The sequence below is a fragment of the Vombatus ursinus genome, unplaced genomic scaffold, assembly GCF_900497805.2.
Source record: "Vombatus ursinus unplaced genomic scaffold, bare-nosed wombat genome assembly UNPS02014812.1, whole genome shotgun sequence".
Taxonomy (NCBI): domain Eukaryota; kingdom Metazoa; phylum Chordata; class Mammalia; order Diprotodontia; family Vombatidae; genus Vombatus; species Vombatus ursinus.
The window spans coordinates 29,999,033-30,020,861 of record NW_020954590.1 but is presented as its reverse complement, the minus strand read 5'-3'; the positions used below and the strand labels follow the sequence as shown (position 1 = coordinate 30,020,861).

General features: G+C 37.6%; 1 protein-coding gene across 1 annotated transcript in view; it reads right to left on the bottom strand.

The window, feature by feature from the left end:
* LOC114054153 (charged multivesicular body protein 4c) overlaps positions 1-21,829 on the bottom strand; it is a 32,229-nt gene that overhangs the window by 1,301 nt on the left and 9,099 nt on the right. The window contains exons 2-4 of the mRNA XM_027877300.1: positions 6,235-6,412; positions 4,182-4,296; positions 221-374 (exon numbers count right to left, since the gene is read on the bottom strand). Of these exons, the coding sequence (XP_027733101.1) occupies positions 221-374; positions 4,182-4,296; positions 6,235-6,412 (447 nt within the window). The remainder of the gene's footprint in view (positions 1-220; positions 375-4,181; positions 4,297-6,234; positions 6,413-21,829) is intronic.

Sequence of the window (21,829 nt, the reverse complement as noted above, 5' to 3'; positions counted from 1 at the left end):
AAAAACAAACAAAAAAAATGTAAATCAATGATTGAGGAATGCTGCATGGATCAAGAATCACTTGTTTCAAAAAAATCTTATTAGATATTTAGGTACTTGTCAAAATTTAGGTAATCTCCAAGTCCTTTACGTGGGAATATGTTTAGTATAGGTTGGATATGGAAAGTTGCATATTTCTTAGAGAACCAATTAATTCCCAAGAGTTTAGCTGGAAGCGTACCTGCTCGGGATCGATGTGAGGTGGATGGTACACTTGGCAGCCTACCAGGGTGGGCTGGCAGCGAGGTAGAGGGTACATTTGGAAGTCTGATATTTGTCATCTTCTTATTTAATTCCTCCTGCTCCAATTCTTCAAGCTCTGCCATCAACTCATCCTGAGCACAAGTGAAACAAAGAATGGCAGATTTAATGTCTGAAGACGTGGGTTGGCTCATACACAATAACAGGAACATCTGCTTTCCAAATTGATATGTGAAAATTCAATGAGATGGAATTTTTATTTTAAAGCTAAACTCTTCTTACAACATTGAGCAATAATTAAAAATGAATATTTTGGGGTTTTGCAAATTTGATGTGGTTAATCTTATGATACTTCAGTAAACAGCCATTCAAATCATTCATGCTAAGGGAACACATAACCTCACTAGTTTCTGGAAAGAGTTTGCACCTGCCAGTTAATTCGTTCAATGGACCACTTCTATCCTCCTATTTAGAAGAAACAATTCTAGCAAGAGCGTCTTAGAGGCCTGCTATGGCAGAATGGAAAAGTCAAGTCAAATTCACAAGAATTTATTAAGCACCTACTATATGCCGGGCACTGTGCTAAGTACTAGAGATACAAAGAAAGGAAAAAGACAGTGTCTGCTCTCAAGGAGAATTCACAACTTAAAATCATAAGACTTAGGTTCAAATCTTGTATCTGACACAGCAATATGACCAAGTTACCTCTCCTCTCTGAGCCTGTCTCTTTACTTGAAAAATGGAACTAATAATGCCTTCCCTGCCCATCTCATAAGGTTGCTGTAAGGATTACATATGAGCTCTACAAGTGTTACCTATTATCTTCTGAAACTAATGAAGTAACTAACTTCATCACAATCTACATAGCACAACATTTTCATTCTGGGTGAGTCTATTAATTTAAGCCACAGAAACCACAGCAAACGGATAATGGTCCAAAGTATTATATTTCTAGGAAAAAAATGTTGTCCAACTAGCTCTATCTCCAAAGAGAATGTAGTTCTAGCCATGGACTTCAGCTCAATACCATCTAGAGTTTGTTTCTTCTAGTACTGGTCAAGATGATATAAAGTAATCCTAATGCATTCTGAGAGACAGGGTTAACTCTTAGGTATGTGTCCCTCTATTGAAGGCTTCAGATGGTCTAGGGGCTGTCAGACTTAAATGGATACCTTCAGCAGTATGGTGAAATCTATGGACCCCCTTTCAGAATCATGTTTTCAAATGTATAAAATAAAATGCATGGAATTGCAAAGGAAATCAATTATACTGAAATACAGTTATTAAAATATTTTAGAAGCAAGTTCATGGGTTCCAGATTAAGAACCCTGCCCTACAATGAGACTATAAGCCTGATCCAACTATGTCATCAAGGAATTTCAGTATCCTTGGGGATGCAAGATGGCCCAGATCTAGTCCATTTGGCCTGATGGAATAGTTCCTTCTGAAATATCCCTGATCTAGTCTGAAATACATTGATTTCAGCCAAAATTTCACAAATATATCTATTTGAATGATTGTTTGCAAAGGAAAATCTTTTGTTTAAAAAGTAATGAGATATAAAATAGTATAGACATTGGTGAAATATCATATTGAAGCCTATGTGTTTTGATGGTTAGTGTTAAAGAGGTCATGAAGCTGACTACAAATGCCATATGGATGAACAACAGACAAGACAGGTAAGAAAAAAGTGGAAGAGTCCCTATTCCTTCCACCAAAACTTACTTCAATTCCTTAATGATCTGTGACTTTGACAGTGTGAACACACTACCCCTACCCAATACAGACTCTACAATCTCCCTATTCCTCCATCTATGGTCTTCTCTCCCTCCTCATCTCCACTTCTCAGCTTCTCAGATTTCCTTCAAGTCTCAGCTAAAGTCCTGCCTTCAGCAAGAAGCCTTTCCTAGTCCTCCTTAATCCTAGAGCCTTCCCTTTGAGGTTACCTTCAATTTATCCTGGACTTTTGGGACACTTTAATAAACACACACACACACACACACACACACACATACAGACACACACACACATGCTATATACAAATATTCAACATACAAGGAATTCATTCCATTTTGGACACCTTGAATTGCTAGGAAGTTTCTCCTTGTTCTGCTCTCTGAAGAAATATAGAAGTCTAATCCTTCTTTCACATGAAAGCCCTTCAGTTTTTTGAAGACAACAATCCTGTCCCCCTGGGTCTTAGAATAAAAAATAAATTCAAAAATTCAAAAAAAGTCTCTGGAATAAATATGCTTGCTTCTTTCAAGTGATTCTTGTATGATAAAACTCTTAGGAATAAATAAAGCAACAAGAGAACATATTATGATGTCACAGTATGTATGAGTTCCCATAGTTGCAAATAATGCTTTCTTATTTATCATAGTAAGCATACTAAACAAAAGACATTATCATACTATTAACTATTAAATGCTACCTTTAAAATCATATCTTGATGTCTCATCATGACATAGCGATATAATATAGTTTGTCTCCTAAAATTTGGAGGATGTGCTATATAAACATCAGTGGAGGGAGTAACCAGATCAATGAAATCACATATCTTTGAAGTAATGGAGAAGAATTAAGAAACACAATAGAAAAAAAAGTCATAGTATCTATTAGTCCAGTGCTTTGCAAATCAACTATTAGATTATAGAATTTCTGAGTTAAAAGGGAAAATAGAAATCTTGTAGTTCAACTCTTCATTTTATAGATAAGGAAACAGAGACCCAGAGAGGTTAAGTGATTTGTTTGAGTCACAGTTTGAGGTGACTAGTGGCAGAACTGGATCTTGAACTCAGATACCCTGACTCCCATTTCCCTTTTCTCTCCACCTAGACACACTGACAGACATTAGATGTCTACACAGTCTATAAAAGTCATTAGTCCCCACTTCTTACTCTCCCGGTTTCTATGGATATTATTTCTTGGGAGCTGGATTGTTCTTTTCGGATATGAAATATTATTTTCACTAATAATCATGTGAATATCATGTAGTTACAGATTTTTTGTTGTGCTCTCACAATCAGATTTTTTTAAAATCTTGTACATATACTATGATATATATGTGTACTTGGAACAGAATAACTTAAATTTCACACTGCAGCCATTTAGGATTATAGGCTGTGTTATTGGACAGATTAATTTTAATGGGACATGTTTATTAATAATGCCACTCCACATGTATTTAGTTCCATAGTCTAAGAAATAAACACAGTCAGCTTAACCCTCTAATTCCAGATGCTCTTTAGCTCTTAAGTCTCCCCCTTGCAGACTAACCCAATCTGAACTATGTTTTGCCCAGATGTGAAAGTACTCTTTTCCTTTTAATGGAGCATTTTAGATTTCAATCACAAAAAATCCTTAACTTATTTACATAATTACATCCCGATTTGTCCTGATTTTAAAAGCCAAAAGCTTAATTGGCAGACTGTTTGCCAAAATGTACTTGTCTTTTCTTTAAATAAAATACTCCCAGGACTCTTTTTTTTTTCTTACTTGCAAAAATAAATCTATAACAAATATGTTGAACATAGTATGGCATAAAAGACAAAGATTTCACCTCAGAGTCAATTAGATCTGGGTTCAACATCTCCCTCTGACATATACTAGATGTGTGGGCAAGTCATGTCACTCAATGTCACTTAAGCAAGCCACTTAATCTCACAGTGATTTAGGAAACTCTCTAAATTGCAAAGCAGGTACCAATTTGCATTGGTAGAGAGAGCTTTCTTATGCGGAATTCTTTATACCAACAAAATCCCAATCCAAAATCCTAGTCCAAAATAGAAAATTGAAAGTATGTTGAACTGATAAATACTTTAAAAAAGAAATCATTTGCATACTCTGAATGGTGAGAAGGTTTCAGAAGATGGATCTTCTGAAGGCACTGACATTTACAGTGGACTCAGCTCTAATTTCCATTTTGTTGTGTTACTAACCTCATCAAAATCATCATTAAATCCAACTCGCTGAGAAAATGCTTCTGAGATTTCCTGGGCGATGTCTTGCTGCTCTGTAATCTCTTGCATCAAATCATCTATTTTGTTAATGTCCCTGGGGAAATAATTTTTATTGAAATATTTAGAGTTTTCAGTTTAAAGTTAAGAATTTAAACATAACTCCACATGAAAAATGAACCCATTTACTTTAAAGTCTTTGATATTTTACCAATCTCCTGCAGTCAGAGCATATAAATAATGTTATTTTTTATAAAATCAACTTTCTAAAAAATTTGCATTATAAAAGAAAAACCTTGCCTGAACAGGTATAAATACTGCCCAAATGGCCTCTGCATTTGGGGAATGAGGTCATATACGGATTTTAAAAAGGAAGCTTCTTGTGATTAAGATCAATTTATTTTGTAGTTAACAAATGGCAAAACACCGTTTCTATAGTTTAGTTAAGGAGAAAAACGGGAGAAATTTTAATTTGAGCCACTTACGGCAAGACATCATTTGGGGAATCCAGCTTTTTGTTAGATTGTTGTTATAGGTTATCAGGTACCATTCCATTTAGGTGACACATAAGTGGCAGTTCTTGCTAGTCATTACCAGGAAGCAGTCACTAATAGAAACATAGGGGACAATGCAAGAATGTCCTTTACAGATACTGATTGCTCAGGGACCTTGGTTAATTGTGTAAGCCTCTCAGTTGTCACTATTGCCACTGGCAAGTTAATTACAGATGCCATAGAGGCCAACTTTAGATCTATGATCTTGAGATCTAATGATCTCTGAATGATCTCAGCACTCATAATACAAGTATTCAAATGTCCACTGTGCTAGGGTATATAGTAGATCAGGATCCATAATATGGTAAAGGCTTTACAGTCCTTAGGCAACCTGAAGCCTGACGTTATCTAAATGCTATGGATCCCAAATTAATTCTCCATGATCCTAGATGCGAATCACGTACTTGGCAAACCTAAGCAAGTCTAAGGATTTTTTTATATCAACTAATCGTATATGGAAGGAAAATGATTATTCTTCTCACCCATATGAGTACTGTTGTGTTGGGATATGTCAACAGATGCTGCCCCAAACTGCTAATGTAATAAATCAGTTGCAATAGTCCCAGTTTCTAGGGATGTTATATAAAATGTTTGGGAATAACCATGGAGAGAGTATGGGAGGTAGAAACAGGAAGGGGATAATATTTGACTCAGGAGATGAATTAAAACATAGAGGGCAATCTGGGGCAATGCTAAGTTTGGACACTGTCAGGGAAGGAGTGGAAGCTAGTTGTCATCTGTAATTGCAATATTTAGCTTCTAATTATAGGATCTATTTTAGAATACAGGATGCACAGTGTCATTAGGGCATTCTGACTTTGATAAATAAGTAGAATGTTCTCTCCATGGTTGTCAAAATGGCAAGTCAAACTGATTGTTAAGAAAGTTATCATGCCTAACTATGGGCAGATCCCGGCCTTTCCTTTTCTCTGTTCTTCTCCTACTTTGTGGTAACTGAAATACCTTCTCTCAGGTGGCCTGTGCTCTGGACTCTCTCTAACCCTCCTCTCCATCAAAATATGCTTTGAAAAAAATTAGAGATATCACTCATATCCTAGTATGAATTTAAATGTATTTGCTACTTCTTTCAATATTTAGATTTTAAAGCTTATCTGTAATTATAAAACATTTCTGAACACCCCCCAACATTGGTTAAAAGTCATTTCTTTCAGCAAAAAGGTGGAGGAGAGGCAAAGAGTAGAATATTCCTGGCTTCTGGAATCATACCTTACAATAGACAACTTTCTAATCCACCCAGGCATAATGAGAGTCCTGAAAGCTGAGTTTGTTTTGTTTTGTTTTTTTCCCCTTCTAATAGAGTATTCAATTCAGGATATATTGTATTGGGATTATTGGAGAATATGCCAGATCACCTCAGCACAGATGAAACTCTTCTGTTTAAAGTTAGTCACTTGTTCCTTCCTAAGAATAACTTCCAGAGCAGTAATTACTGGTTGGGAAAGAAAACCAAAACCACTCACATATTTTCATGAACTGCTTTCATAGCTTTTGCAGCAAAGCCCATGTTCCTTAACACTTCTGTGTTAGTATGGGAATTTTCCAGGGCTTCTCTCTGGAACTCAATGGTTGAAAGTGTGCCATCAATCTGAGTTAACTGTTTCTCAAACCTCTTCTTTCTCTTTAGTGCCTGTAATGCCACTAGGTAAAGAAGAAGTCAAGTTTAGAAAGCCAGAGGCCAATTCATCCATTCAACAACTATTTATTGAGTGTTTACCCAGTGCTCAGCATGGTGGATTCAGCAACCAGAGTATGAAGATAACTTGAAAATAAAATTTGTCTTTTCTACCATATCTCCCATTTCAAAGGGATAGGAACTAGAAAAATGACCTGCCCAGATCACTGAAAGTGATGTGACCTGCCCAGGGTCACACAGCCACTGTGTCAAAGGCAGGACTTGAGTCACGTCTTGTTAGTTCTGAGACTATCTACTATGCCTCTCATACAATTCCTCCATTTCATAGGATCATCGATTTAGAGTTGGAAAGGGCCTAGGAGGTCATCTAATTCAACTCAATAATTTTACAGATGAGGAAACTAAGGCCCAGAGAGGTTAAGTTACTTGCCTCAGATCACACAGGTAGTAAGTGATATTGTTGAGGTTCAAAATTATATCCTGTGACTTCAAATCCAGCACTCTTTGCACCACACCATGCTTCCTCTTTCTCCCCTGCCTTCATTCACATTATTTTTGCAAAGAACTAACAAATAAAAAAGAAGACAAGGAAGCAAGTCTCTTTTACTATAAAAGACACAATGGAAAGGACACGGCATAGCTCATAGACTTTATCATGGTTCCCTCCAGTAATGCATATCACAATCCTTCCTTGCCTTAGTAGACAATCTTTCTTGAGTTGCTGTAACCAAAACATGTTATCACCTGATGGCCAACATTCAGCTTCTCTGAAATTGGCTAGGCTAGTACTTAGACAACAGACATGCTTACGGACTTGGAATTTATCACCAAGCCTATAGATAAGAGCTTTCCAGCAGGGGACACCTGCCAGAACTTGAGCTCTGTTGTCATAGCTTTTGAGAACACAAGATCACCTCTACATTATGATGAGGCATCTAAGGAGAGATTCCATGAAGGCTGATTTTATACTGAAATATTTCTTAGTATTGCCCTTTCTTAGATTAGTTAGACCTATTCAAAGAGAGTGGATTTTGAAGGAATATGTGTGAAAACAACTAGAAACTGAATAACAAAGACTGTTGTGAACCCCATAAAAGACTTGAAGATGTTAAATTGTTTGGTTTCACTGGCAGCCCTGTAAAATGATTCCAATAGAGAGATCTTCAATTGACCGAAAGATGATAAATGAATGAATGAGGATTTAAGGAACAAAAATGAAGATAAAGTGTAAACAGAGTGTGTGTGTGCTGGATGACAAGAAGAATAATTCCCCTTCTATATACAATTAATTGATTTTTTAAAAAAAACTGTTAGATCTTTTCAGGTTTTCCAAGTACATGATTCACATCTAGGGACCTTCAGAGAATTTGAAGAAAATGTGGCCAGAACTGGAAATGTAATGAGATATATGTTGGCGGGGAAAAATGACCACAAGATTTTATTCGTCCCAGATTATTCAATCAACAAGTATTTATTAAATGCTTGCTTTGTGTAAGGCACCGGAGATAGATCCTGCCTGCAAGGAGCTGCCATTCTATTGGGGGAGAGAGCACATAAACAGCTGTATACATACAAAATATATGTAGTATAAAATGGGAAGTAATTTCATAGATAAGGCTCTGGGGGAAGGAGCTGGGGAGAAGGGGTAGGCTTCTTGCAGAAGACAGAACTTCAGGTGAGTCTTGAAGGAAGTCCAGAAGAAAGATATAGTTAATCAAGAAATGGGAAAAAGATGGCTATTGCAATCCATCTAATATTTAATGAGACTTCACAGAAGAATTAGACCTGCCACAAATAACATGAACAAGCAATTTTCAGATGAAGAAATCAAAGATATCTATAGGCATGTGAAGAAGTGCTCTAAATCACTTTTGATTAGAGAAATACGAATTAAAACAACTCTGAAATACCACCTCACACCAATCAAATTGACTAATATGACAAAAAAGGAAAATGATAAATGTTGGAAAAGATAGGGGAAAATTGGAACACTAATGCATTATTGGAGTTGAAAATTGTTCCAACCATTCTGGTGGGCAATTTGGAGCTATGCCCAAAGGGTAACCAAACTGTGCATATCTTTTGATCCAGCAATACCACTGCTAGGTCTGTATCTCAAAGAGATCATAAAAAAGGGAAAAGTATCTACATGTGCAAAAAATATTTATGGCAGCCTTATTCACGGTGGCAAAATATTGGAGATGTCCATATATTGAGGAGATGTCCATCAACTGGAGAACAGCTGAACAAGTTGTGGTATATAAATGTAATTGAATACTGTTGTGCAATAAGAAATGATGAACAGGTATGTTTCAAAAAAACCTGGAAAGACTTGCACAAACTGATGCAAAGTGAAATGAGCAGAACCAGGAAAACATTGTACACAGTATCAGCAATATCATTTGATGATCAGCTATGAATGACTCAGCTTTTCTCAGCAACACAATGATCTGAGACAAGTACAAAGGATTCATGAAGGAAAATGTTATCCACATTCAGATAAAGAACAGATGGATTCTGAATGCACATCAAAGCATATTTTTTCACTTACTTTATTCTTTCTTCTGTTTTTTTCTTTTGATCTATTTATTTTTCCACAACTGTGATGAATATTGAAATATGTTTTATATGATAACTAACATATGTATATACTATATCAAACTGCCTACCATTTTCAGAAGAGGAAAGGGGAAGGAGAGAGGGATAAAAATTTGGAACTCAAAGTTTTGTAAAAATGAATGCCAAAAATTTCTTGAAATGTAATTGGGGGGAAAATATTTAAAGCAAAAAAAAAAAAAGAAAAGAAAAAGAAAGAATCAGACCTGCCGTTCTTAGACCTGCCAAGTTCTTCCTGACTGAGATCTGTCCTCTATCCACTATACCATGTTGCCTCTCTTAGACTTTCCTTAAATATGCTAAATAAAAGCCTTATGTTTTCATCATGGAACGTTTCTGACTCATAATAGCAATACGATCCTGTGTCGGAGTGGTCCCAGGCAACTCTTTAAGATGAAAACTTGCTGAACAGTTATCATCTTTGTCGGAAGGATTTTCTTCACTTAGGACTTCCCTAAACCAAAGAAATCAGTCTTTTTAAGGAAGGTTATGTGGCTTAACTGGATATATCCAAGGCTAGAAATATGAAGAAGAATCAAAGGATCATAGATTTAGAGCTAGAAGGAACCTTGATGACAATGAAGTCCAATCCCTTCATTTTACACATGAGGAAACTGAGGCACAGCAAAACTAAATGCCCTAGGGGGCAGCTAGGTGGCGCAGTGGATAGAGCACTGGCCCTGGAGTCAGGAGGACCTAGCCTCGGATACATAAAACTTAACTAGCTGTGTGACTCTGGGCAAGACGCTTAACCCCCAATTGCCTCACACACACACACAAAACAAAAAATTAAAAAAAAACAAACCTAAATGTCCTTAGCTTAGTGACTTGTCCAGGGTCCCACTGTCTTGGGCGGAATTTGAGGTATTTTGGACTACAAATGCAATGTCCTGTCTCCTACCTCATACTATAGTAATGATAGCATATGTATTAATAAAAGTATATAACATAACAATAATAGAATTTATATAGCACTTACTTAAGGTTTACAAAGTACTTTACAAATAGTATCTCATTTTATCTTCACAACAACCCTGGGAGATAGGTGCTATTATTATTCCCATTTTATAAGTGAGAAAACTGAGGCAGGTAGAAGTGACTTGCCCAGGATCATAGAGTTAGTAAGGATCTGAGGCTGACTTTGAATTTAGGTTTTCCTGACTCCAAATCCAGCACTCCATCCACTGTACCACCTAGGTGCTATCACAAGAAGGACACTAGGGCAGCACCTGACCCACAAATTGGGACAGAAAAGAGCTACAACTAGGGCTGGTCCTACAAGGTCCTACAAGAGGTGAAGTTTATGCACCAAGTTCTTTCCATCTCTCCGAAATTATTATCCCAGACAACAGAGCGATTAGGGAATTCTGAGGAGACCCAAGTGTTTTGTAGAGATTTGTGGGGTCTCACTCTGCCTCTGATGTCAGGCACAACGCTCCAATTAAGTGAGACTGGTTAGAAGATTAAAGTTGCCAGCATGGAAGGTTCCAGGCAAAGAAGTTTCCAGCAAATTGAGAAGGGGCCAACCAGAAGAAAATGTTTCTAAAGCAGAGATAGCTTGTTAGAAGAAAAATTAGGCCACCAAAATTAGAGGTTTTTAAGATTACGACATTGACCTGGGTAAGAAATATCAATATTGTATTAAAAACAAAAGTAAAAGATATACCCCTTCCCCCAAAAAAAATCTTTCTAGGATGCATTCTGGATTCCATTCAGACAAAACTCAGGCTCCTAGATCTTCTATATATTTATATAATATACATTGATCCAAGATTCTAGAATAGATATTAAAAGGGACAAAATTTAAATGTTAAGGGATAAAATAAAAATTTAAATAAATAAATATTAAGCATATTTATATTAACATAAATATAAATCAGAAAATTGATACATAGAATCACAACATCTTAGAAGTCATGTATTTATCATCTAACCTTCCACCCCACGCAAGAATTTCCTCTACAATATCTGACAGATGATCGTGTATCTTCTAACTGAAACTAACAAGAATCCACACAATATAGATGGAACCAGAAATCCGTGATAAAATTTATGAAGTGGAAAAAGTTTTTCTTCAAAGGTCCTCCATTTCCCTTTTCACCCTTTCTTCCTCCCACTTCCTTGAAGCCCTAATACTGAGTGCTGACTCCTCAGGGGCTCCCACTGTTCACTCTCTTGAGATCTGTCCTCCCCAAAATCGAATGTCCCATGCCTGGAATCCTTTTAGATCCCCATTGTCCTATCAAAATTTAGCTGTATTGTGTTCCATTCCCTCCAGACCTTGTTTCTGCTAGGAATTCTTGGGTCAATTAGTAAAATATTCATTGTTCAAGGTGGTTTGATGCATTAAACTTCTCAAATAACCAATTAGGAAGGCAGTATTACATGGTGGAACAAGCCCTTGGTCTGGAGTCAGAGACTTGACTTTCAATCCTACCCCTACCACATACAATCTAATTAACTTTGGCCAAGTTATTTAACTTCTCAGTCTCAGTTTCTTCATCTGTAACAATACACTACCCACTTCACAGATTTGCTGCAAGGCTCAAATGAAATACTATATGTATATAATACACTATATAAATGTTAGCTATTATTTAATCGTTACATTTTAACAGGCTACAGTGTTTTAACTATAAGTAGTCAAATTAGTAATTCAGAGATTTTAAGGAAAGAAAAAAAAAAGGTGATAGGAGAAATATTCTGAGACAAGTGGGTCCTTCTCAGAATTCTTCATATCAGATTACACAAGCAGCTGCCTACTTACCCATCAAGAAAGCCCTAGGCAAGAATTCCCATAAACAAGAAACTGTCTCTGATCTAACCTATAGCAAAATGTAATTTAGAAACTTTGAGACTTCCCTGTGTGGTAAAAAGAAGTTGTCAATCTAAAATGTAAAGCCAGTATTATAAAATAAACTGTAACTTCAGAAATTGTAATAATCTACAAAGGGATAATCTGTAAACAGAAGAGTGACTGATAGTCATAATGAATCTAGAAAGCAGAGAATTGGATTGTTTAACAGCATGTCAGTTGGTATTCAACACTCTCTAGCAGAGAGAGAAAGAATGTATTTAAATGACACAAATATTCTGATTTACTGCAAAGATATACTCTATTATCAGAAACTACTAGAGCTTGAATGAGCTTAAAACCTTTTCATTTCCTTTCTTCATAAACATTCACCAAAGAACCTTTTAGTTGCCAATTAAATTTCCATATTTGCACCTGTGACATTTCATTTCATGTGACCCTTGGTGTTCGGCAGTGATGGCGCTGTAGTATAAATACAGTAGTTCATATGTATAAGCTTCCTTCCTTAAGCCTACAGAAAGGCAGCATGTCACTGTAGCAATTATCTAGAAAAGGATTGCAATGTCTATGTCACCCACCAGGTGGTGTTCTCCATGAGTTTGTGACTTGGCTCACAGTTCCAAACCTAAAGTTTCAGCAACAGTATCTTGATGCCCCTGTCCTTGACAAAGAAGTCAGAAATCTCAAGGGAGACAGGAGGAAACTAGGGATTCCAAGAGGCCCTGCTGAGGAAGAGAGCCTTAGAAGGATGGAGCACAACCAGTACAAAGATATGAAAGAAAAAATGGAGAGGATTCTGAGAAGATGGTGGAATAAGACAAGAAGTACTGGGGCTCCAAATTTCTCCAGCAAATAAGATAAAATATCACTTCAAAATAAACTTTAAGCAGCAGAAATAATCAAAAGTTGGGGCAAAACAACTTGGTAGGACCTTAAGAAAGACCTGACCACCCAGGGCAGAGGTTTGACCCAATTGAAGTGCAAACACCTCCAGGAGAACAGCAGAGTAGGGGTAGATTGAAAGACCCACTGCTATTGTGGGATGCCAGGCCCATCTGTGCTGACCAGATGCAGTCCAGAGCTGTGGGTCAGAAGGAGCAAGCACACGCCCAGTGAGTGCAGTAGCAGAGGGGTGGGGACCCTGCTGGGTGTAGGCACTTGTAGGAGAGCAGTGTCCCTGGTTTTGGTTCCCGGGCAAAGGTGACAGCTTAAGTTTGCAGCCCTAGAGAGTGTTTACAGTGACAGCATGGCTGAGGGCCCTGGCCTTGCCTCAGCGTTCTGAACACAGTGTTCAGAAAACAACAGTACAAAAACTTGAAGCCTGAGGCATCACCCTCCATGCCTCAGGCCTGGAACTTGCCTATAATAATAAACCACTAAAAAATAACTAATAATGAGTAGGGCAAAGGAGAAAGAACCTAAGTTTTATTTTATCCCTTTTAATATCTATTTTTAAATATGATAGATATTTATAATGTAGATATTTAATATCTGTTTATTTTAATATCTATTTTGTAACAATGTTACAAGAAAAATTGCCCTGAAGTTCTAGAATGAGAAAGTAAAATAGAAATGGAAAATAATCCATCTATCACTGATGGGGTTGGGATCTGGGCCCCAGAAAGGAAAAACCCTGGACTTTCCCATGTGGCCAAATCTCTGGTGTTAGCCTGAGGCCATAATCCCATCAACTGGCCTTTCACTGTGGCTGCACCCAATCTCCCCTCCATTGTCTTACCTCCCTATGTATGGCCCCTGGCCATTTCCCACCTTTAATCCTAGCCAGACTCCATTCTCCCTTGGCCATGTAGTCCAGGTCCCTGGAATTCTATTACCTCATAGACTACTTGGCCCTCCTAGGTCCCTCCCACACTCTTTCTGTATATAAGGTCCATCTTGTCCCTATTAAGATGCTCTGATTCTTAGAATCTAGCCAATAGCCCATAGATGCTCAGATTCCTTAGGAGTCTAGCTAACATGGCGAATCTTCAATAAACCTTGTTTTTGGCTGCAAGAAGGCTTGGGTTGAATTCTTTTGGGCAGGACCCGCATGTCATGATTTTGGGATTCCAGGACCCCTAACCTCTAGACCACATCATCACTACCTGAAAGAGATTACAAGATGAAAACTTATGGGAACATCATAGCCAAATTTCAAAGCTCCCAGGTTAAGGAGAAAATACTGAAGAGGGGTAGAGGTTTTGGGGTGCTCCTAGATGCACAGAGGCACCCCAAGATCACGGGAGGTTTGGGGGTGCTGGGAAAAGCCCCAGATCATGACGCGGGCTTGCCTGAAAGAATTCATCCCAAATCTTCTTCCAGCCAGAGAAATAATTTATTAAAGATAAATCACATATAGGCCAGGTCACGCCCATGAGGGCCAGCAGGGCTTGAGAGTCTCAGCTTCTTGGCGTGAGAGGTTCTCAGCCTCTGAACGGGGACAAAGGTGGTCAGGTGACGCTCATAAGGACGAGCAGACTTAAGAAAACCTCAGCCTCTGGGCTTGAGAGATTCTCAGCCTCTGAATGGGGGCTGGGGGTTAAGGTGACCAGGTGACATCTGAATGGGGTCTGAACAAGGGGAGGCCAGGTGACACCCGTAAGGACGAGTGGGCATGAGACAGTCTCAGTCTCTAAGTTTGAGAACAGCTCAGCGTCTGAATGGGGCAAAGGTGAATCTTAAGCACAGAAAGACTGTGGGAGGGATCTAGGAGTGGCCAAGTAGTTTGGAGTGACTGGAGGAGGGGTCTAAGGAGATCTGGATGGGAGTGGCTAGTAAGCTGGAGTGAACAGAACTCCTGGGTCCTGGACCTCGTGATGCCTAGCTAGGATTAAGGGTGAGAAATGGCCAGGGGTCACAGGAAAGTAAAACAGTGGGAAAGGCCAGTTGAAGGGGGGAGTTGGTTAAGAAAAAGGGTCCAGGTGAGAATTTCCATTTGGAAGGTCTGAGAGATTTGAATAAACAATAAGAATAGATAATGAAGGGAACTGGAAGGGGGGAAGTTTGCTTTCAAATGGAGCTGGGACCAGTAGACAAACTTCTTCAAAGGTGCTTTCAGAGATAAAGTGAGTCTACAAGGAATCTAAAGTTTAAGATTTTTTCTGGGAATTGTAGGCAAACTGGAGCCAGATTCTTTTTGGGTCCAGGAAGGAAAGCGCATCTGAATAAGATCAAAATGGCGAGGCTGCAAAGGTCTCGGCTTCTGAAACTGAACGAAACCCTCTTCAATACTATAAGCAACAAGAAAAAAACAATTTAAATACTGTGGAGCTACAGTCAGGATAACACAAGATCTAGCAGCTTATACATTAAAAAGAGCAAAGGGCTTGGAACATTTGAAGAGCAAAGGATCTCAGTTTGCAACTAAGAATAATTTACCAAGCAAAGTCAAGTATAATCCTGAATGAAAAAAAAAAAAAGGACACTCAATGAATTGACTTTCAGTATTTGTGACAAAAAGACCATAAATCTAAAAAAAAAAAAAAAGATCAGAACTCAATGGAAAATTTGACATATAAGATCCAGGAGAACCTAAGGTAAACATTAAAGACCAATTATAAGGGACTCAACAAGGTCAAACTGTTTACTTCTTATATGGGAAAATGTTATCTGTACTCTTAAGAATATTATCATTACTTGGGTAGTTTGAAAAGTCATACATAGACAGTAGGCTTGGGATTGAGTTGAACATGATAGGATTATTCTAAAAAATAAAATTGGGTAGGGAGAGGTAAAATGGAGCAATTCTCTCATACAAATGAGGGGTTAATGAACTGGAAGCAGATGGAGGTTGAGGGCTGGTAGTGCTGGAACCTTAATCTCATTAGAACTGAGTTGAAGAGGAAATTATATATACATCTAGAAGGATATAAAAGTCATCTAAATTTATAAAGATATAGAAGGGCAAGGGGACAAGATAAGGCAGGGACTTTTAGAAGGGTATGTAGATCAAGAAGGGAAGGATTCTTAAGGGGATGGGTAGATTAAGGAATATTAGAGTAAGAGAAGAGGATAAGAGAAGGATTCTTTAAAAGGGTACAGATTAGGGAGGTAGCGGTTAGAAGTAAATCAAATGTGTGAGGAGGGATACGGTAAAAAGAGAGGGTGAGAAGGATAATGGAGAGGAAAAACAAGATATAGAGAAATACACAATTGGTAGTTATAACACTGAATGTGAACAGGATGAATTTATCCATGAAACAGAAACAGATGTCATTAATACAGTGTTGTCCACAAACAGAAAGCACTGGAGGATGCTTTTCCACTTGGATTGTAATTGGCCAGCCTCCATGACAGTAGGAAAAACTTTTGATGAGTTCCCTCTCTTTGCTTTATGCTTCCTCTGATATCAATAACTTTCTGTTGTTACATACATACATATTCCAATAAATCTTGTATGATTTGTATGGGAGACACCTTGCTGAAGAAGATCATCTAATACAACATTATGCTCCAAAGAATAATTTTTTTAATAAACAAAAAACAATAGAATTAGTAGACTAACAACAAACAATAGAAACAGTAGAATCCTCTATTTTTTGTAGCTTTCAGTCCAAGTGACTATAAAGACACAGTCTGTTGTGGAACATAATTTGTGAAAGCCAATCTGTTCTCTTCATAAAAAATCTCTTAATACATATTTAGATCATCTCATAAAGATTTTATAGGGATAGGAAAGTAAGCAGATGGGTCAGTAGTTACAGATGCTTTCTCAGTCAGCTTTTTTGGTAATAATAACATCCATGACTTTTTCTGAACATTTAGCAACTTTCTCCCTTTCAGAGACTTCGAAAACTGATACTTCAATTCCCCTAAAATTGTGTTACCTTCAGCAAGGACCTATTCCATGTACAGTTGTTCTTGTCTTTTTCTTTTGCATTCTGGCTTCATTTATAACAAGAATGTCAAGACTGATATGATTTTAATTTCTCCAGGACAGAAATGCCTACTCTGTCACTACACAAGGACCTCAATTTAAAGTACAATTAGAGTACAAGTTAATGTTTCTAGATAGCCTAAAAAATGATTCTTAGCACCTTATCTCCTCCCCCACTCCCTTTCCATTAATTTACAACCTGCTACAAAATTGGAAGATGGACAAATAGGACTGAGGGCTATTTTGTATTTCTTTGTTGCATGGATTGCCAAAGCCAAATAATTCATCACAAAGACACCAACCTGCTGGCAAGGAACTTCTCAGTACTTAGCTAGGCTGTCTCTCAGAAAGTAAACATAGCCTATTACTGGTACCATATTCCAATCTTTCCAGCATAGTAGGGCTTCTTCTAGGGCTTCAACTCTGCTGGGCTAGCCTTCAAGAATCCAGGGTAACCCATACATTATGGTGAGTCATCAAAGTATGACTTGAAAAGGAACAGGAATTTAACATTATAATATATCTATTATAATGTAAACATAATAGTATAAAAATAACAATTAAATAATCTAAAAATTTTCTTCAGATTTCAGTTCTCCAGTTGAATATCATTCTTAAATGGAGTATAAGACAATTATAAGTACCTGTCACCACCCAAAAATACAATCAAGCAGAATGTCCAAATCCTAGCTCCTCCCAGTCTTGTCAAGCTGGTTAAGTGACTACAGAAGCTCTGAGCCCAATTTCATTAACTAAAAGTCATTATAGTTTTTTTTCCTAAATTTTATTCAACACTGTTTTCAAAAGCACGTGGTATTTCCTAGCAAGGGAGCTAAAATTACTTTCTGAAGCTTAATTCTAAGTACTTCGCAAACTATGTCACATTTAAATACATATATTAATAGACAATGTACATCCTAAAATTTAAACCATGAGAGGAAAAGATGAAAAAATATTATTTAAGTATAATTCCAACTTATATCACAATTCCTGCAGAAACAAAATATGTACATATCATTTAAAACAACTGAGAATCCAAGGCTGCTACCTAATAAACACAGAGATACAGGTAGACTAAGCTACATGCATGATGTGGTTTTACAGAGATTTGGTCTGAGGACAATGTAATTAATACCAGGATAAGCAGAGCCACTTTTCTGAGATTTAATCCTAAGCTGACACTCATGCTTTGTACATAATGAACACTTAATAAATCACTGAAAATAAATGACACTGTCATTAAAAGGGAAAGAGAATAAAATGTGTACCAAAAAAGAGGTAAGAAATATAGTGCCAAGAGGCAAAGGCCAGGATGATGAGAATGGAATATTGGGAAGTTATTTTTGTGGGCAATAGCAATTAATGACATAGACTATATATATTTATATACAATATATAGAGACATTTTATATATACATACATATATATATAGGCAGGCTTGGGAAAATGAAAATACAGTTGCTTAGAAGTTAAATGTAGAATATCAACATTTCTCTTTATCTGAACCTATCCTAGTTTAAATGTTATAATAAATTCAATCAATCAGTCAACCAACAATCATTAATTAAGTTTCCACTATGTGTCAGGCTCTGTGCTAAGTGCCAGGGTTACAAAGACAAAAGGGAAGTAGTCTCTGCCCTCAAGACACTTACATTAGTGAAGATAACCTACACATATAAAGAAATATATATGATACATAAAAAAGCAGATATTAATCTTGGACAGGAAGGCACTAGCAGCTGGGTGGACTAGAAAGTGAAATAAGGTGGAATTTTAGCTAAGCCTTGCAGGAAATCAGGGTTATGAGGAACAGCTGAGGAAAGAGACAGTATTACAAGTATGGGGCACGACCAGTACAAAATCATGAAGAGAAATGGAACAATATGTGTGAGGGATACCAAGTAGGTCTGTGTAGCTAGAGGCCCAGATTGTGAAGAGCTTCAAATTTCAAAAAGAGTAGTTTACATTTGATCCTAGAAGTAATAGGCAGCCACCAAATTTTATTGAGTAACAATGATTAGGGTAATGATGGTTAGAGTAGGAAAATGACCCTGGAGTTTCTGGGTAGGTTGGACTGAAATAGTCATAGACTTAAGGCAAGAAGAACCACAGGAGATTATTATAATAGTCCAAGGTGAGAAATGATGAGGGCTTGACCTAATAACAGGGCTGTTTGGGGGGCAAGAAGAAATATTGTGGGAATAGATACAATAGATATGGCAATTAATTGTCTTTGTGTGGAGAGTGAGAATGAGGAGTAGAGGACAACGCTAAGGTTGCAAGCCTGAGTGACTGGGAGTATGCCCTCTATAGCAATAAGTAAGTTTGAGAAAGACAGGTTTTAAACCCTTTAAAACAAAGGTTTTAGGGGAAAGATTATTATTGTTGTTTAGTTGTTTCAGTTGTGTCCAACTCTTCATGATCCCATTTTGGGGTTTTCTTAGCAAAGATACTGGAGTGGTCTGCCATTTCCTTCATCAGCTCATTTTATAGATGAGGAAACTGAGGCAAACAGGGTAAGGCACATAGCTAGTAAGTGTCTGAAGCCAGATTTGAACTCATGAAGGTGAGTCTTCCTGATTCTAATCCCAGTGCTCTGTCTACTTTTTCCCAAAGGAAAAAGATTTTAAGTTCTATTTTGGAAAGGTTGAGTTTGAGATGCCTATAGTACTTCCAGTTTGAAATGTTTATGGACCAATCCCTCTCTGAGGGTAGGATAATGGAATTAGGGCAGTGAATATCGCTGTCTCTACATTACTGAATGTGCACGCACAGAACAGGCTCTACATAGGGGCAGTCTCCTTGCTGACCATGCTGGTAGGTGGTAGGTAGGGGATACTACAAAGAACAGTTCTACAACTTTATCTAAGCACAATGGACCCCCTGGTCTGGAAAGAGCCATTTGTTCCTCAACAGCTAAGTTTCCTTGGAGAGAGAAGTCGGGGATGTATTGGGATAATTGCTGCTAGGCTATAACTTAACTAGGTTTTGGAAACATGTGCTGCATCTGCTCAGACCTGGAGGGGGATTTGGGACCTTAGGACTGGTTCCGTGCTGAGACAATGACCAGCAATGGGGATTCTGGCTCATTTATCTTTTAATTTTCCCCAGTATCTAGACTGGACAGTGTCCTGAACATATAATTCAATTCATCCAACAAACATGACCTGCTATTGTATGTGTAGACCCCTATGCTGGGTGCTGTGAATACAAAGTTAAAAAACACAGTACCTGCTCTCAGTGTGTTTACATTAAAATGGGGCAGGTGCAGCATATGAACAGATAATTATAGTACAAGGTGCGGTATGATGAGAACAAAGAAGAGATCCAGACACAGTACTCCAGAAAAATTTGAGCAGTTTGAGGAATCAAGGAAGATTTTTATGCAAGAAGTTCCACCTCAGCTTTGCCAAGAAGGAAGAGAAAAATGTCAACAGGTGGAAATATAGCGGGAGGCAGCCGGTGTGAATGCACAGATACGACAAAGGTAGGAGGCCTTCTCGTAACCATCCAGGGAACTACTTAAAGGGAGCACCTACTAGTCTAATTTTGCTGGACTATGATATGAAGGAGAATCATATAAGATAAGATTGGAAAGACAGGTTTAAGACAAATTGCGTAAAATTTTCAAAGATAGGCTTTCGGAATTTGTATTTTATCTTTTAGGAAACAGAACTGTTGAAGTTTGTTGTTGAGTGTTTTTGCTTTGTTTTTTAAAGATGGGAATGAAATTATCAAATATGTGCACTATATAAGGCTTATTTTGGAAGCTGTACGAAGGATAAACTGGAGACTAGACAGAGGAAGACCCGTTAAGAAACTACTATCAAAATAAATAAATAAATAAAACAGGACTTGAATGAAGATGGTAAAAGTGTTAAGTGGACAGGAGAGAAGGACATGAGCAATATTGTGGAGGTAAAATTTAAAGGACTCAGCAACTGATTTGGATGCAACAATTTGACAAATGTCAAAGATGACTATCAAAGTTTTGTGCCTGGGTGACTGGGAGGACAATAGTATCATCAACAGAAAAAGGAAAGTTGGGAGAAGCAAGGTTAGAAAGTGAGATGGTGGGATCAGTTTTGGACATGTTGAGCTTGAGGTGCTGGTGGGACATACAAGTAGAGATGTCTATCAGGCCATTGGAAATATTCAATAGGTGGCCTGGAGCTACTGGGACTGAATGTACTGATTAGGGATTTGTCTATCTAAGGGTCATATTGAATCCATGGGAGTGGATGAAGTGATCTAGTGAGAGAGTATAAAGGGAAAAGGGCATAGAAAACCCACACTCGGAAAGGGAAGGTGACAATGAATCAGTGAACACGATTGAGGGGCAGTCAAATAGACAGAAGGACTAGAAGGGAATGGTGTCATAGGAGTCAAGGCAAGAGAGAGTAGAAGTGGGTAATTACATGTTAACTGCTATTTTAAAAATGGGAGATCTAGGTTCAAATCCTACTATTTACTACCTACATAACCTTGGGCAAGTCACTTAATCTCTCAGGGTCTTGGGTTTTCTCATCTATAAAATTAGGACATTAAACAAGTGATCTCTAAGATCCCTTCAAGTTCTAAATCCAATCATCTGATTATTATTTATTGGTAAGCCTGTTATTTAGGATCGTTGGTAACCTTTGAGAAAGAAGTTTCAGTAGAACAATGGAGTTGAAACAAGACTGCAGGGGTAAATAAATGACTACTGAGGAAATGTATTTTTTTTTTAACATAGACTACTCTTTTTAGAAGTTAAGCTGTAAAAATTAATTAGATTGTAAACTCTTTGAAGGCAGAGGCTATTTTTTTGCCTCCTTTTGTATCTCCAGTACTTAGCACAATGTCTGACACATAGTAGACAGGCACCTAATAAATGTTTATTGATTAATTAAAAAGGAAAAGAGATATAGGATTAAAAATTTAAGGAGGATGCAAGATCAAGGGAAGGTTTGTTTTATTTTGTTTTTTTATGATTTGGGAGATCTGACCATGTTTATAAGCAGCAGGTAATGAGCCAGATGAGTGAATAAAGATAATATGTATAGAGAGAGAATGTCTGGTGGAGCAAGTTTTTGGAGGAAATGGGTGAAGATGATATCAAGGGCACAAATGAAG